This window comes from Notothenia rossii (assembly GCF_949606895.1).
Source record: "Notothenia rossii genome assembly, chromosome: 5".
In the NCBI taxonomy this organism is placed as follows: Eukaryota; Metazoa; Chordata; class Actinopteri; order Perciformes; family Nototheniidae; genus Notothenia; species Notothenia rossii.
Window position 1 is genome coordinate 19,683,953 of NC_136903.1, and position 17,902 is coordinate 19,701,854.

The following is a 17,902-nucleotide window of genomic DNA, read 5'->3' on the forward strand; positions in this document are numbered from 1 at the left end:
GAAGACCTGAGAGATCTGGATGGTTCATAATTTAGCAGTAGGTCAGAAATGTATTTTGGGCCTAAACCATTCAATGCTTTTAAACCAGCAGCAGGGTCATTCCTAGCATTCAGTGCCATTTAGGTCCCCACCACATTATATCATATATTTTGTATTTAAAAGGTCTAATGCTTATTTTTTAAAAGCTTGGTTTTAAATGTTTATACCCTCTACCATAAAACAACAATGTTATTTAGCCAGGATATTAAAAATTCTAAATAATTACTCTGATTTTAGCACAAGTAGGCCAAATTGCTGTGTCCCCAATCATGTTTGCTCAACATCTGTAACAGATATACAAAAATAAATCAAAGAAATACAAACAAATTCTACATTTTTGTGAGTGTTGTATGACCCTTTTGCTAATATTCCTCCACAAATTGAAATTGTTGTTATTAATTCATTTGTATTGAAAATAAAGTGTGTGTCCCGTTTGAATGTCCCCCCTGTTACTCTGATTTGAATCCCTCTGGACACGCCCCTTTACTATTCTACTATTTGTATGACTCAAGAAGAAGAAGGATACATTTTTAGTGGGAAATCATCTTCAAGAAGCAGAGTGAATGCGTTCTTCCTTCAACGTTTTTCTAATGTTTTAAAGAACTTAACTATTGCAGTAAAGCATAAAATGTCCACCCTGTTAGTGGAACTGATCATTTGTTTTACATTTAGAAAATATGGTGAATATATCTATCAAATATATATTTCTGTTATCACAAAGTGCTAGCTTGATTATCATCACACATGTAGCAATAGCCAAGTTTAGCATAAAATGTCCACCCTGTTACTATTTTTCACAGTAACAGTGATGTTAACTGTAACAGTGTAACAGTAACAGTGTGTGTTAACACAGTCACTGGGGATGGTAAAAAAAAAAAATGTAAGCATAATATCCTGAGCTTGACCAAAATATTTTTCTTATACTTTAACAAGCCATCATTCAGATTAAATACAAAAAACACATGGAAAATTATGTTTTTTATTTTTGAATATATAGCTGAAATGGCACCGAATGCTAGGAATGACATTTTCAAATCAGTTATTTGACATACAGGAAGCCAGTTTAAATACTTCAGAACAGGCGTGATGTGATCCACTTTCAACACTTTAGTGTTGGTAAGGACTTGAGCAGTGGCGTTCTGAATCAGCTGCAGCTTTCTAATGGATTTTTTTGTGAGACCTGTGAAGACACCATTACAGTGGTCCAGTCTACTGAAGATAAAAGCATGGACAGGTTTTTCCAAATCTTGCTGTGACATTAGTCTTTTAATCCTAGAAATATTCTTTAGGTGATAGTAGGCAGATTTAGTAACTGTTTTAATGTGACTGTTGAAACTCAGGTCAGAGTCCATGACTACACCTAGATTTCTGGCTTTATCTGTTGTTTTGAACATTACAGACTGAAGCTCAGCGCTAACTTTTATACGTTCTGCCTTGGCTCCAAAAACTATTACCTCAGTTTTATCTTTGTTTAATTGGAGAAAGTTCTGACACATCCAGTCATTGATTTGTTCAATGCACTTACTCAGTGTTTGAATTGGAGCATAGTCTCCTGGTGAAATGCTTATGTAAATGTGGGTGTCATCTGCATAGCTATGGTAACTTATTTTGTAGTTTTTCATTATCTGAGCCAGTGTTAGCATGTAGATGTTAAAGAGAAGAGGCCCCAAGATAGAGCCTTGAGGAACCCCACATGTCATATTTGTCAACTCAGATGTGTATTTACCTAGAGAAACAAAGTTGTTTCTGTCCTTTAAGTAGGATTCAAACCAATTTAGAACTGTTTCCGAAAGTCCCACCCAGTTTTCCAGTCGGTCTAGCATTGAGATCTAATAATACTATAATAAGACAAACAGATGACTAAAGATCAACCTGCCAGCATTTAGAAGACATCCTTACTTAGTGATCCATATTGTAACAGAATTTGTAAAGCCGTGTTCTGACTATTTACAAAGAAATGGCTGTTTGGTGCTAACGTAAAGATTGCTTCTAGTGCAAACACAGAACCAATCTCACTGAAAGCAGTGTTACTGGGTTTTTTCATAGGGTTTGTCTATTTCACAGACAAAGCAAGATGTGAAGCTCAGCCCAACCCTACTGCTCTGCTGAAACAATTAGTTGACTAATGGATTAGTGGATTTACAGAAAATGATTAACAAATATTTTGATAATGGATGTAGAAATCCTAGGACATGCTGTTTCAGTCTCTCAAATATGGCGTTTATCAGTTTTATATCATATTAACTTTAATGTATTTGGGATTTGGACTGACAAAAAAAAGACATCACCTTTAAGGAACACATTCTGCTCTTCATCCCCATTTTCCGACATTTATATACCAAAAGATTAATAGATGAATATAAAAAAGAATCTCATTTGTTGCAGCCGTACACGTCTGCCTGCTCTTGCCTCACCTTGAGACAGTAAACAATCTGTACTTTTAATTATTCAAATGCAATATGTAGGAATCCGGCATGACTAAGCTCCCAGACATGCACACCCATAAAAGGCTATACTGCAAAATAAACCTGGATCAGTGCTCACTTATCCAGCTACAGATGAGAGTGATTGGTAGTAAAGGTGCACTCTCATCAGGACTTTGATATCAGACTACAGAATCAAAACATCAAAGAGAACTTCAAATATGATTTACAGCTAAATAGTTAATGTTATAGGCTTTTCAAGTCATTAGTGTGCCTTGGTAATTCTGATGTATGGTAAGTGATGTGATAATGTGATTTGGACTCACCCAACACACTCTGCTACAGGTCGCATAGACTCCTGGGATACAAACACGTGGCAAGCAAATCTGTTCAGCATCGGGTGCTTAGTTATGAAGCCAAAGTAACTGCAGAGAGAAGAACAAATATGATTAAATCAGTCACACTAAACAATGGTGACACGAGGACAGAAAACCAATGTGTGTGTTTACCAATTGTTCCTCGGATGGCAGCCACAAAATGAGATGTTCTTCATCTGGAAGAAGTGACTACATCTGTCATACTACAGGAAGAGAGAGATGCAGAGACAAAGGAGTAAATACATAACCATTAATGCAATATAATTTCACAATAAAGAAATGATCTATCTTTATCTTTATGACTGTAATTATTTGTACATACCTCATCAAGGGCATCATATTCATCCTCCAGGCTCATGATCAGTTTCACTCCTTGCAAGCTAATCTCCAGCTCACATAGAGAGGGAGGCCGCACATGTACCGTCCGTTTCCTCGATATTGCAATCTTATGTAGAGAAAATACCTTTGTGTCAATACAAATATGCTTTAATGGTGAATACACATTTGTTTGTGATTGGGCGTGTGTTTTGCTGTTTTCCACTTAACTTACCTTCTGCATGGCAGCGCAGAGAATGCCGTTGCCTTGGTGATAAGGTACCTCGACTGACCCCAAAAACTGAACGTTGAAAGTCTCGATCCATGCAGGATTTCTTTTCATTCCTATGGGTTGTAATGCAGACACATACATACAGAGCATGTGTTTCTTCTGACCTTCACACTGAGACGCAGAAAATGACAGGTGATGTATTTCTCAACTCACCCAACAACTCCTTAGACTGGCCTATGACCTCGTGGGCATAGAAGGCGGGAAAGATGCCCCTCTCCCCTGTCCGCATGTTATAACCTCGGTACCAGTAGTCATCCTCTTCTTCCTCCACATATAAAGGATCATCAACATCCAGCTCCAGCTCATCTGCATGTCTGGGAATGAACCTGCAGAGAACAGCAGAGAGTCAGAGGACAAAAGAGAAATGTTAAACGGTGTGTCTTTGCATGGGTTTCCTGCTGTTAGGCATCCTTTAGACTGGAGTTAATTTGATCAGGAAGCATCTGATTTGGTTTTGGGTGACTCCCATGGGGAGAAGAGATAAATAAATTAGGAAACAGCTGACAGGGTTGGAAACAAAAGAGTTATAGTAATATTAAGGAGTCAAAGTGCTCTAGTTAGAGGGGATGTACTTATTGAAAGAGAACAATGGCAAAGCGAATGCATAATATTACATTCACAACATAAATGTATATAATAGTAAGGTGCTTGTAGCTTTCTCTCTCACTATTGCACACACACAAGCAGAGACACAGGTGGCTGATGTGATTATTACTGGTCGTCCTGCAGCTCTCGAGCCCAGCTGTAGTTGGACATCTGCCCTCCTCCCAACACAATTAGTGTCACCTTAAAGAAATATTGTTTTGTTTATCTAGACTTTTTCTTCTAGACAGAAAAGGGCAATTGTGGAGCTAATGGCATTCACAATACCATTATGTTTCTACAACCTTTTGCAATATTTATCTATACAGATCTAATTTTCACTGTAATTCACATTTCTCCAAATATTGTCCCATGATCAAGAATGAGTGTGCTGTAGATTGTCTCACCTGTAGACTGCCCTGTGTGTCTGGTCCCTCTCCTCTCCATTGATGGTACAGGAGAAAAGTCCAAAAGACTCTGTGCCTAGACCGCAGAAACACATAAGACTGTTTTGATGACCTGAAAACGACCTTGTTCAAATGTCTAAAATAAAAAACATTATTCCATGGTTGTAGATATTTGTTGGTGCTACAGTATATTCTCAAGTTAACTTAGAGTTAGACTAACTTTTTGCAAGGAAGTCTACTTGGAAGCTAATTAGATTTGTCAAAAAATAAATGGAAAAGAAAGCCTTTGTAATGAGCTGAGCCTTTCATTATGCAAATCACTCTTCATTAGGGATATAGATCTTGATGCTAGAGTACTGATTGATGAGGGATGTACTGGGAAGCAGAGCCCTCCCATTGTGAGTTTGTGTGGTTCTCCCTCTCAAATTTAGATCACCTGCTACTGTATCATGCTGACAGCAATGTGTTAAACCTAAATGTAGTGTATCATGGTAAGGACCCTGAGGGGAAATATTTACTAATAATGTTGCTGGGCTATAACCTGTAGGCTGTATAATTGGCTACATGTTGGCTTAATTTAAAGGAATACTTCCATATTTTGGAAAATGCCGCTACCAGCACAGCACTTATGACAGGTTGGGTTTAATTGAACAATATAATTAATACATAATGTTTTAAGCTTTAGAGACTCTGCCTTTTGGGATAATGTGCAGTAATACTTGATGCTAAGCTAAGCTTACTATTCCCTAACTGTACTTTTTAAGTTTATTGACCAATACAGTTGTATTGATTTATCAGGAAGAAAAAAAAAGGGGGGAAATTCACAATGTCAAACTGTTCCTTAAATCCTAAAATTGACACTTTGATTACAAAAACATATCTGGGTGTTTTCCAGAAGGGTGTGGGACTTACTGGAGGAGCGGGAGGTGCTGTTGACAAACACATTGAGGAACTTCTTGGAGAATGGGAGATCAGCTTCAGGTGAAGAATCCTCAGAAGAACTGAGAAGTTCTGGCCTCACTTTTTCATTATCCCGACCGTAGCTCACCTCCCCTGTCTCCACATGGTCTTCATCACATAGCGTGGACAGCTCACTTTCATCGCTCAGAACGGATGTGCACCTGAGAGGACAACATGTGCCCGTTTCAAATATCAATTTAGGGTTAGACATCCACAAATGCTTTAAACTGCTTGATTCACCACCAGACAGCTACAGAAAGTAGAGTTTGATCAAAACATTTAGAAACAATGTTATATTATTACTTCTTGTAGTAGAATAAAGCAAATAATATAAAATGTGTTCCGCTCAATTGAAACAAAGACACTCACAATTTCTTTCTTAGATTTCATACATTCAACACACCATCAGATCATACCTTCTGAGTTTAACTAGTTCCAGCGTAGTATTCTCATCCACCACTAGTGTGTACTTCATGGAGTCATAGGCCAGTTCATCCTCTTCATTTGACTGCCTCAGAGACAGATTTGTCTCGCACAGTGGGAGGTCTCGGTCAGATAAGGGATGATTTTGTACACTGGAATCAATTGGTGGTGAACTGTCGAGCTCTAAGTCACTCCCCCTGTAGGACTGCTTCCTCATGTCACCCATTAAAGGGTATGAGTCTCCATCGTCCTCCTCTTCTTCATTGTCTGTAGAGTAAGAGAGGCTGAAGCAGCGGTTGGTCTGGGCGGTCGGTATGTCTAATGTCAGGCTGTGTTTAACCTCGGTGATACGCTCAAGAGAGGCTGAGGAGCGGCTCGTTGACCTGGGCTCAGTCTCTCGCCCCTCGTCTTTGTCGCTCACCACGCTCTCACTGAGGCTCGGTGAGTCCAGTTCCTTCCTTCCCTCGTGCATCATCAAGTCATTATTGGGCTCTTGATCCTCCTCCTGTCTTCTAGTGTTCTTAGATGGTTTGTCTGTGAAGTTCTTCTCAGAGTCTTGCGTTGTATACAAGGTGTTTAAATCTGTGGTTCCCCTCCCGTTGTGTTCACTCCCCTCCACACTCTTCCTCCTCTCTCCAGGCTCCATCATATCGTACCCTTTAGCTTCCTTCTCTTCTTCATCTAATTCATCCATCTCTGCCTTCTTCTCTTGGTCCTCATCATTGAAACCATCTGCCTCTCCAATGTCTGAGGATGGTGAGATGGTGTCGGACACAGACAACTTCCTCTTGAAGCAGTCCTCAGGACAACTGATGGGATACGAGCCCTCTGAGATCATCCTGTTGACCAAGTTGCAGAGCAGCCACGGTGAGTCTGAGTTCTCGCTCAGTTCGTCTTCACTCTCTGAGTCAGACTCGCCTTCACTGGTTCCATCATATTCATCTGCATTGGGCATAAGCCTTGGTCCAACTGGCAGGTAGAAGGAGCGTTTGAAGCTCTCCAGACTGTGGTCTGGTTCTATCTGCAGTACCATCTGTCTGGACAGACTGTCTTCACATTGTTGGGCTGGAGGCAGAGTCTCATCTGGGTCCGCCTGGTGCTCAAAAGACAGCTCATCGTCCACATTCTGCAGGGGCTCCTCCTCGTAGGGCTCAGGAGGTAAGATGGGTGATTCCAGAGGGTATGGTGAGGGTAGAGGCGAAGGAGAGGGAAGAATAGACCCTTCTTTGATTGGGTCAGCCTGGCCAAGAAGTAGAGACGTTTTAAGCCCCACAATGTCACTGTCCTGCTCTAACTCTGTCTCCAGGTCCAGTTCCTGGTCTGATGTAGGCGAGCTGGCCTCTTCAATGGAGTTGGTGAGGTGAGACGAGCGCCCACTGCTGCTCTCATCACTTGTCAGGTCCAGCTCGGTCTCAGAGATGGAGGAGATCATGTTGGAGACTACAGCTCCACAGGTAAACGCTGCCTCCAGCTCCCCTTCAATGTCAGAGTCAGAGCCAGGAGAGCTTAGGTCCTTATCCTGGTCTGAAGTCATGTAACCCTGCTGGTTCATATCTGCTATCCCTGGGTCTGACGATGGAGAGGTGGAGTCATTACCTGCTGCCTCCATGGCAGAAACTCCTGTATCGGAACGACTGGTGGACACATAGCTAGAAAAGGAGTTGGGTTCAATTGAGGGGAATTCCACATATGAACATCGACTCTCCTTACACACCATATCGTAGGTCTCCTTACACATAAATTCCACATCATAGTCCTTCTCCAGCTCCTCATCAGACAGGGGTGTATCTGCACCATCATTGACTCCAATGGGGGCAGTGGATGACAAGCAGCGACTGGTCCCATCCAGGTCTAAGTCGTTCTCTGGCTCCAAACCTGACTCACTGGTGATTGTGTAAGTGTCGGTGGCACGCCGGTTTGAGTGTTTGTGGTTGTGGTCGCTGTTGAGGTCGTGGTCCACCTCTGTGTCTGAACACTGGGATTGTTCATCTACAGAAGGTACTCTGGTCTTCTGGATTAAGGGATCTGCCTTTTGCTCAGTGAGATCACCAGAACAAGGGTGGGACTTGTGTTGACCAAATGAGCCTACAGAGATAAAAAGGGGAAGAAAAACAAGAAGGGCCATAAGAGAATGAAAATAATGTATGACAAAGGAATGAAGAAGATGATGAAAAATATGCAAACACAGAAAGGAGACATGTCATAAGGGTTGTGGGGAAAAGAACATTTGGACATAATTGTAATAATGAATGAAATGACATGTTTTACATTTAAAAAAGAGGGTGATGGATGAGTCAGTTCAGCCATCTCTTCACTAGAAGCATACTCATTTAACTCCCTAAAGTGGACATGTGCAAATGGGACTGTAAGAATCACCATGAGAGTGTTAAAACATACTGTACTAGTGAAGTCAAATTCACTTCACGTCACTCCATTTCACATCACGGCACCACACGACACTGATGATTATGGAATGATCTGCTTTCGGGGTTGGCCTTTTTGTTACCGTATTCGGGCCTCTCTCGCCTGTTGCCCTCCATGTCACAGAGGAGGGGCCTGTGAGGGGATTGGGGGTTCCCGCCCTCCCCAGTCTGTTTTTGGGGAGTACCTTTGGTTTGAGACCCTGGTGCCTGGGTAACTGGAGAGGCTGGGCACTGGCCTGTCACAGGGACACCATCCTCCAGACATGTGTGGGTTGGAGACAGACGACCTGGAGGGATAGAAGATATTATTTTCAAAGTTATACCTCCATTGTGTAAAGGAGCTTATTTTGAACATGCAGCATTGATTTATCTGGTAAGTTATGTTTATGTTTACTACTGGGCAGCAAACGTTAAAAAACTACCATTCTAGCTGTGTGCTCCAGATGTGCCATGGTGCCACCTGGAGGCTCACTCCCTCACCTCGACTTCGCTACCTGCTCTTATCTGCTCTTCTCCCCAGTCAAGCCTCTCTCGCTTTACTAGTAATCCCATAGTCCTTTCTACACTGAAGATTTGGTACCAATTTCGCAAGCACTTTAAGTTTTCCTCTGCATCCCTTCAGGGTCCAGTCGATATGAACTATCTCTCCCCCCCCATCTTTAATGGACGGTGTTTTCTCTCTCTGGAAAAGGAAAGGCATAAGGTCATTCCAAGACCTTTTTGTAAATGACACTTTCCCTAGCTTCCAGACCCTGGCTTCTAGATTCTCTTTACCAGCATCCCATCTTTTTCGCTATTTTCAGGTAAGGCATTTTGTCTCCTCCCATTTTCCTAACTTCCCCACTCTCCCTCCCAAACAATCCTGGGATGACCTCTTGAAATTAATGCCAGGAGAGAGGGGGTCTATCTCCAAAATCTACTCGCATATTATGTCACTAGATACATACTCTATGAGCAAAACTAAAATGGCTTGGCGGCAAGAATTGAACTTGGAACTACCCGAAGACTGGTGGGATAGGGCAATTGACAGAGTGCGAACTTCCACCTCAAGTGCTGGCCTTAGGCTCATACAGTTTAAAGTTTTACATAGATCACACTTTTCCAAATCCCAGCTACCTCAATGTAAATGACAAATGTGACAGATGCCATCTATCCCCCTGTGACCTTAGTCATATGTTTGCCCATTGTCCCAAATTGAAAACTAACTGGCAATCAATCTGCAAAACCCTCTCAGATGTTCTCAAAACCACCCTGAAGCCATGCCCCTTAATAGCCACCCTGCAGATTTGTCCTCATTAACCTCCAAAGAAGCAGATATTGTCTCTTTCACAACCCTCTTGGCCCATCGCAGGATTCTTCTCGACTGGAAGTCCAAACATCCTCCCTCTATTTCTGCCTGGCTAACAGATGTGATCTTTCTTAAGCTTGAAAAAATTAAGTATTCCTTAAGGGGCTCCAATTAAAAATTGGTCTCAAAGTGGCAACCGTTCATATCTTTTTGTAATGCCCTACAAAAGCTCCCCTCAGATGAGGAACTATAACTCAAAACTGGCATAAACAATACATTGCCCTGTATAGGAGGTCATGATGTGGTCCAGGCAATTTGCACATTTTTGCAATTCTATCTCATTATTTTATTTTATCTAGTTCATTTACTGTATTGATTTTATTCATTCATGTTTGTCCTCTTATATCTCTATCCCTAGACCCTGATCTGATTCAAGCCGAACAAATCTCTATGCCTTATGCGTCGACAGATTTCTCGAATGTATACATAAGTATTACAGTTGTTACTGATGTTATTACCATGCACTAGTGACCATTTTATTGTGTTGTTTTGTTTTTGTTTATTATGTTGTTGCTATTGTTTGTATCAACCTCTCTGTTGTGGGGGGGGGGGGGGTGTGCTGTATGTCTGTTGTTTGTACTGTGATGTAATAAAATGCAAAATCTGAAATAATAAAATTTAAAAAAGTTATGTTTAAAGTACCTTCAAATTACCACAATTGAGCTAATCAAAGCCATTTTTATTTAAAAAAACAACTTTATTACATTCTGTTGAATTTAGGGATATGTTATTGTGTTGTATTATACTGTATTATATGTTAATATTCTACATATTGTTAAAGGTGGGGTAGGTAAGTTTGAGAAACCGGCTCGAGATATACTTTTTGTTATATTCCATGGAATGCTCTTAAAATCCTGATAGAAATGAATATCTTAAGTGCTTTGACAAAAAATCCATAAAAAAATGTCACCTGTGGAAGCTGTAGTACTGTAAAAAGCACGACCAATAATTTTAGCCGGCCCGGCTAAAATAACTGGATGACCTACCTGCCTGTCAGCCTTCCACCTGAGCACAAACTTATCTCGTGCCCTCATTGGTCATGTGCGCTTTCGTGTGTGTTGGAGGAGGGGCTCTGTAACAAAGTGGCAGATTTTTTCCGGCTGTGTATTTTCAAATTCTAGCGCACCCGAGCTGGTTTCTCCAAAATTACCTACCCCACCTTTAAGCTTTGATGCAGGCTATTTATCCATGGTCAGTCAAATTAAGTATCATCCTTTGTGAGGTGTCATGCATGGCAGACAATAAGAAAAACACAATTCATAGTCCATACGCAAATTTACCCTGTGAGGTCTTCCGTAAAGAGTCTTGCCAGCTTCCTTTTTTGGGCGACAGACTGCTGTTGTTGTTCAATGAATCCTAATGAAAAGAGAGCAAAGGAGATACTGAACAATGTTGAACAGTACTATGACAACGAGTAAGAATTGTGCATAATCAATATTAGTGTTTTTTGGGACCAGAGCTTCAGGCTGCTAACCTGTGACACAGCAGTGGTGAGGTTCAGTGTGGTCGGTCTGCTCTTAAGTGTGCCAAGAGAAGGAGAGAGAGGAGGCGAGGCAGAGGGGGACGGGGGTGCATCAGGGTCAACCTCTTCATCTTCGTCGTCTTCATCATCTTCATCATCCTCATCTTCGTCGTCAATCATCTCAAACTCCTGGAAGTCATCCTGGAAGGAGCAGACTGCGTGGTGCATGTCACTCTTCTCCAGTATAAGGGAGTCCTGAGGCCAGAAAAGAGAAGGGGGATTTGTTGTTTTCACACTTTGAATTATATTTCATATAGACAAATTAAAGCATTTCCTGCTCTGAAAGCATGAAGGGAAACTATTATGTAGTGAACTAACAAATGAAAGGAAAAAGCTGCTACCTTCTATCCACTGCATAATATTACATCCTTTTTCCTTTAAAAACTTTGGCAAGAACAGGCTTGTCCAAGAGATGAATGCAACAAGGAGAGCACAGATGGAAGGCATGCGACACAATGTACTGTGATTACACAGAGGGCCTTTGTAAAACACAGACACACACATAAAAGCACTGTAGTTGGCAACTCTGCACACAGCCACAGTACATTTTGCTAATAGGATTTTTTCTTGCAGCCTTGAGTGTTCTGTTTATCATAAGCACACATGAATATATTTTGAGTGTATGTGTGTGTTTGTATACATAGCATACATAACAAGAGCAGGTAGGTGCAGCCTTCAGCATGCTGGCCCGTCTACACTACAGGCATCGAAAAATGCTTTCAACGCTTCGCCCATTCACTTGAATGGGGTGACGTAGAAGATTTTAAATCTTCGCCAAACTGCATTGTGGGGAGCATGGCATGGCTTTCCAAGCATCACGAGCATCTATCGGCATCAAAAGTTGAACAATGTTCAACTTTTGAGGCTCAATGCTTGGCATCAGCCAATCAAATCCCGTTTATGCAAATCCCGCCAGTGCAAGCGCTAGCCAATCAAACCGCGTGCAAGCTGGGAGAGCCAGACTGCAGTTAATTTCCTCATATTCCAAACGAGATATTACGGTAGCAAATCACCCGGTTCTTTACGACCAGAACTATTTACCGGGATATAAACCGGAGGAACCAGGCATGGAGGGAGGTGGCAGAGACAGTAGGTGAAACTGGTAGGTTTTTCGCCTGTTTGGAGAGTTTATATCCAGTTTACTTCGTTTTAACATTGCTATTGCTTTGTATGTCGGGGGCGGGAGATTCATGTGATTGGTTGTTGCTCGCAAAAAAATCGGCAAGCTTCAGACACGCCCAGCTTCAAGATTTGTTGATGCCTGTAGTGTAGACGGGCCAGAAAAAGGTGAAAAGGTTGAACCATTTAAGTTACTAAATATAAAGTCACTGCAAAAACCCTGCAAAAGCAGAACAGCAGTCTTGAGGATGGACTGTTTTGAAGACAAAGGAAGGAGAGATAATGTGTGAAAGACGAACGCAAACATAGGAGAGGAAAGGAAACGAGAGCGGATCAATCAGACATCTCTCAGGTTTCAGCAAGTTTACCGGAAAGGAGTGGCTAAATGATGTTAAGGTTAAAAAGACCACACCTCCATAAGCACATAAGTGTTGCTGCTGTGTATCTGTTATATTTGCCAGATACAAGGTTTAATGAGGGTGCAATTTCAATTAAGTAGATTATTGACAATGTTGGCTAGTTGTGGAAGAAGAGGCAATTTCAATGTCTGTCACAAGGCAACATTGATCAAATAGCTGCTTTGTGGAATTGTATAATCTCTCACCAAGGGATGATATTTTCTTACGGATTGTTAAAAAAGAAGACTGAAGAAAGTTACTTTGACAAATAACCATTACCGGGGTAATCCTAAATATCCTCATTGATTTTTGCAGGTGAACTGTGTTTATAAAAGTTTTTCATTTAATATGAAAAGATCGCTGATACAATTAAAATATTTGTTTCTTACCTAAATGTAATATGAGGCCAATATGTGCCATTTTAAGAGTTTAAGCTGATTTGATGTTTATGGAGATAATATAGATAACTGCGGGGTAGTGACATGTTCATATTGACCCATGCTTCACTCATTTAACGTTAGAGAGCCGGCAGTGACATCACACTGACATCATCTCTCCCTGATGAGCCTCAAACATTGAGCAGGAAACCTTGCTTATGCTGATATTACAATAAGCTGCTACATCTTCGTTACCAGATGCAGAATGCACTATATACTTTTTCTGATCATCTCTTCCCTACTTTGACAATGCTAACACAAGGATTGATTTATCTGGTTTGCAGTTTGAACAGCGCAGCAGTTTCTATGCCTTTCAGTGCAGTCTCTTTAATGGAGGAATCCAAGCTCGCCCTTTCAACCATCCAACAACATTATGCTGACGACTGGTGCATCCACTTTATGCCACAGCAACAAAAATCAACACACAGTTTTTTGCTGACAGAGTCCACATGAATATTCATAAATAGAACTCATTAACATATATATTTTGTCTGTCATTTAGCTGTTAATGTGAAACAAAGTTTTGAAAGGAATTTTGTGTGTGCTAAGAAACCTTTCAATCGATCATGATATCATCTCACTTCATAATCTACTACTGTCAAGTTTCACAATGCTGTCTCCTCACACTGACCCATTATAAAACATCACTGGGGATATGTTACCTATAACTCTATGACAGTGTGAAAATCCAGAGATCCATCAGCAAGGTTGTGAAAGTGCCACATCTGCCTCGGAGACAAATCTGTACTGTCAAGAGTAATATTTTAGCCCGGGCACCTGACAGACAGGCAGGGAGACTTTAAGAAAAAGAGAGATCTATAAATAAGAGTTGTGTGTTGGCGAGAATCAATCCTCAAGGTCTCCAGTCCCCAAGGACATCCCATCCAGCCTTGTGACTGAACCTGTGCAAACAAGCTCTTCTGCTGGTAAGTTAGGTGTTGTCGTGTTATCATGATCCTGGCTTCTGTTTTATTTTGAAATGTGGGTGCATTTGATCCCTCATAAAGACCGTTTTCCAAATGTAGCTTGTAATCTAGTTGAATTGAATGCCGGAGTGTAGGACAGATGCCTATTAGTCTCCCATTTACAGAGACCACCTAGCTGAGGGATGGCCCTTCATCTATCATTGAAATGTCCACATTTCAAACTAGCACCACAGCTTGGAAACATACCCCATTTCTCTGTCACATACTGAATTATGCATGTGTTCATGGTATTCAATCCGTGCTCTGGTGAGACAGAGATGGATGCTTGAGAGACAGGATGTGAACAATCCTGAGCGAGACGTGTAGAAAGCATCAGGGCGTTTTTGTGTTTATAATGGAGATTTGTGTTTGTAAGAGAGATTCAGAGACACAAAAAAGGAGAGGTTGCCTCCATTGTGGTCCTGTTATGTTGATATGCTGAGTTAAAAAATTAAAGGTCAAAGAAAAAAAACAAATCACATGGTTGAAAACACATTGTCAAACCTAATCCCCTCTGACATCATGGATAGTAGGAAAGGACAGCCTGGGCCAGATATGCTATGACATTTTGGCATTAAGCCAGCAGTTACCAGATAAAGAAATATGAATTTCATAACAAACCAATGTGAACGATTCTTAATTGCCTGCCTTCAGCTCAGGATGACATAGTCAGGCATAGTGTGTGTCTATTTGTTTTTGTTCACATGCATTTGTGTGTGTCCGTCACAAAGGCTAAGTACTGATCTTAAGGGTTATGCAGATTAAGACTTGAACCCCATAACAAATTGGAATTCAACAGAGCCGAGGATTGGGGGCGGAGGATAATCTCACTGTTTAGTTTGGCTGTCCTTAACATCAAAAACATACTGCCTGATATGGCTGAATCCTATCTGATATAAAAACCAGCAGCCTCTCTCCTCATCAGCAGGGTGCGACGCAAGAGGGAAGGACTGCTGCTGCTGATGAGCTGACAGGGTGTCACCCATCCTACTGATGTAAGCAAAATCAAATACCATGTGAAACACCCCGTGCACAACCTTCTCTGTCTCGCTTTTCATTCTCTGTTATTTAAATGTGCACGCAAACACACAGAGGGCAACTGGGAGTCTGTCCTATCCATCCCATGTCAGCAAGATTACTTCCTCTTGGCAATGATGTATGTAACAAGGCCCGCCGCTCTCTGCCCTGTGCTTTCTTGTTTGGGAAGAGAGCAGTCATGGCTTCTGCTGGTGTGTGTGAGAGGTGGAAGAGGGCACTGATGCATGGTTTACTATGGTTTGACCTCTCCAAAACATCTACCCTCTAAATGATCTCTTTTTCTGGAGGGCTATGCAGACACGTCTTTTTACAGAAGGGCATTGGCTAGCAACCCATAACGTGTTTTGTTTGTGGATTACAGTTGAGAAAGCTAAATATCTAGCACAGATTTATACCCAGAGCTTAACCCTCAGAACCAACTATCTCTGAGCTAAATCCCCGTTCACCTCGCAGAAATAGAGAGAGAGGGAGAAAGTGAAGGAAGCAAAGCTTTAAGGGGGAAAGGGAGTGGATAGTTGGTAGAAGAACAAGGGGGGAGGGAATCTGAGCTCTGTCTCCGAGCAACACTCTGCATAGGAGGAAGGGAGGGAAGGGAAGACACATGGGAGGGTGGGAGGGAGTAAGGGAGGGAGGTTGTCTCTGCATAGCAGCAAACTGCATTGGGTCACCCACCCTCTGCTGCAGCCGTGGCTCCACGCCACCAGCATTAAACATTTACATCCCACAGGATGGAGACACGAGAAATACAGAAAAAGAGAGAGGATATGAGATAATAGTTCTTAGAAATTCAGTAATTAAGGTCTAAGCTGGTCAGACATGTGGGATGATTCAGCTAATGACTCAATTATTTCCATATACTTCATAACAGTCACTTGAGTAGGAGGTTTAGTGGAAGTACTAGAATTTCTATAACATGCCAAGTAGAGAAGCCAAGGACTTTAGCGAATGCATGCTGTTTGCTCAGATTTACTATGATTATGATAATCAGAGTACATGGAGAATTATGTTCATCATAGCCAGGAAATGTATTAATTTTGTCCTGGTTTAAAAGAAATTATGAATATCTGAGGCTTATGGTCATTAGTGTGTTAACTGCAGTACTGGTAGCTTGGATAAAAAGAGCTACAGAGGTACTTATATAAGATAACCTTTGAAAATAAGCATACACAAAACAGCTATGCAAACCAAGTCAGCTTTTTTTTCTGTCCTCTTAATGTCACATTTCGTAGCTACATTTCACTAAAGCCCCCCTGAAGCTAAATATTTTCATTTTTTCTGCCAGTAATACATGCAGGTTGCATTAAGGAACTATAATGTGCATTTTTCCAAGGCAACGGTAGAAGAGCCTTAAAACCTTAACAAATCTGGTAGGAAAAAATAATAAATATCACTTAAAATACACACAATAATAAATATCTAAAGTTTGCAAACAGTGAAATAACTTGTTTAGTTTATGGTTTGACATTGTCGAGACACGAAACACAACATTTGCTATAAAAGGTCACATTTCCATAAAAGAAAACACCTAAGAACAGAGAAGGGGCCCCACCTTCTCATAAGGATCAGAGTCATAGTTGAGTCCAATGCCACAGTCATCTGTGATTTCAGAGAGATCTTCATCATCAAACTCCTCCAGGCTGATGTCGTGGGATGGTCTGGAAACACAAGAGAGACAGTATATTCAATACATGTCGTGAGGAACAATTCCTATACCTGCAATGTGCCTGTTTCATTACTTAGCGCTCCAGAGGGGAATATCTCATTGATTTATGCCCACACACTGAGAGCTGATGTAACTCATTGCCTGTCACTGTCTATATGGGCCTCAGTCGCATATACTGGACAGATACACACCCACCTCCTCTGTCTTCTTATTCATTCCACTAACACAATGGGATAACACTCACACAGTGCTGCAAGTTAATGGCAATATTTCAAATAAGGTTAACTGAATTTCATCATATAAATGGTGGATGATATAACAGTTGAAAGTGAATTATTGGCAATTGCCTCTTACACCAGTTTCTAAACTTCTATACACAGCAACAGCATGCCAGCAGGGAAGTGTATGTATCTGTAATGAACTGTGGCATTGCAACTTTTCTTTATTAGGCTCTGCTCATCTTTGCCCCATTAGTTTCAGCAGGCTCTCAGTTCTACAGCTCTTAGATTGCTATGGATTGAAGGAAATGCTGCATTGCAGCTTTCCCAATAGGAAAGGGGCACTCCACCTATTACGTATGGATTCAAGCTTACATCAAACCGCCACATAGGGTCCTGTGTACACAATATCATTTGTCCCATGGAGAAAATGAGAATGGGCTGATCTAATCCAATTGCATAACAAATGGGGTCATTAAAAGGCTCTGTAATCAGAGTCCCCCCATGCTACTGGTCTGCTTTGATATAAAACAAGATGCTATTGGCAGCAAATACAGGGGAAGTAAAAGCCAATCTTTGGGGAGATGTTATTATGTCTATAGGCCAGTCCAAGCACAAAGAATACAATCAATTAACAAGCATACAAAAGTTGTATTTTTCATTGAAAGGTTAAGCTTTTCAAAGGAATAAAAGCTATCAAATCCAAACACTATTACAAGTTATGATAAGCTGAGCAACACAAGAGCTTGGTATTAAACTGTGTGCTTAAGGTGCTACTGATAGTGAAGTCCTGATATAGCATTCAATTTACATTTGCGGAAAGTTACAGTTCCACACAAACTATTAAACTTGACCTTGCTGTTGATAATTATATTTTATAGACAGATTTGTTTTAATTCTGCAAAAAGGTATAAATAACTAAGTACTCAGCATCATCTAACTTGAAAGACAGA

General features: G+C 41.1%; 1 protein-coding gene across 2 annotated transcripts in view; it reads right to left on the reverse strand.

The window, feature by feature from the left end:
• Positions 1–17,902, reverse strand: part of mapk8ip2 (mitogen-activated protein kinase 8 interacting protein 2) — a 29,778-nt gene that overhangs the window by 2,806 nt on the left and 9,070 nt on the right. The window contains exons 2-13 of one of the 2 annotated variants that reach the window (XM_079682362.1): positions 16,618–16,723; positions 11,064–11,306; positions 10,870–10,945; positions 8,427–8,528; positions 5,812–7,903; positions 5,348–5,556; positions 4,436–4,511; positions 3,600–3,772; positions 3,390–3,499; positions 3,162–3,284; positions 2,972–3,042; positions 2,789–2,887 (exon numbers count right to left, since the gene is read on the reverse strand). In XM_079682362.1, coding sequence (XP_079538488.1) covers positions 2,789–2,887; positions 2,972–3,042; positions 3,162–3,284; positions 3,390–3,499; positions 3,600–3,772; positions 4,436–4,511; positions 5,348–5,556; positions 5,812–7,903; positions 8,427–8,528; positions 10,870–10,945; positions 11,064–11,306; positions 16,618–16,723 — 3,480 coding nt within the window. Of the gene's footprint in view, positions 1–2,788; positions 2,888–2,971; positions 3,043–3,161; positions 3,285–3,389; positions 3,500–3,599; positions 3,773–4,435; positions 4,512–5,347; positions 5,557–5,811; positions 7,904–8,324; positions 8,529–10,869; positions 10,946–11,063; positions 11,307–16,617; positions 16,724–17,902 lie in introns of both variants that reach the window. The other variant, XM_079682361.1, reaches the window with a different exon arrangement.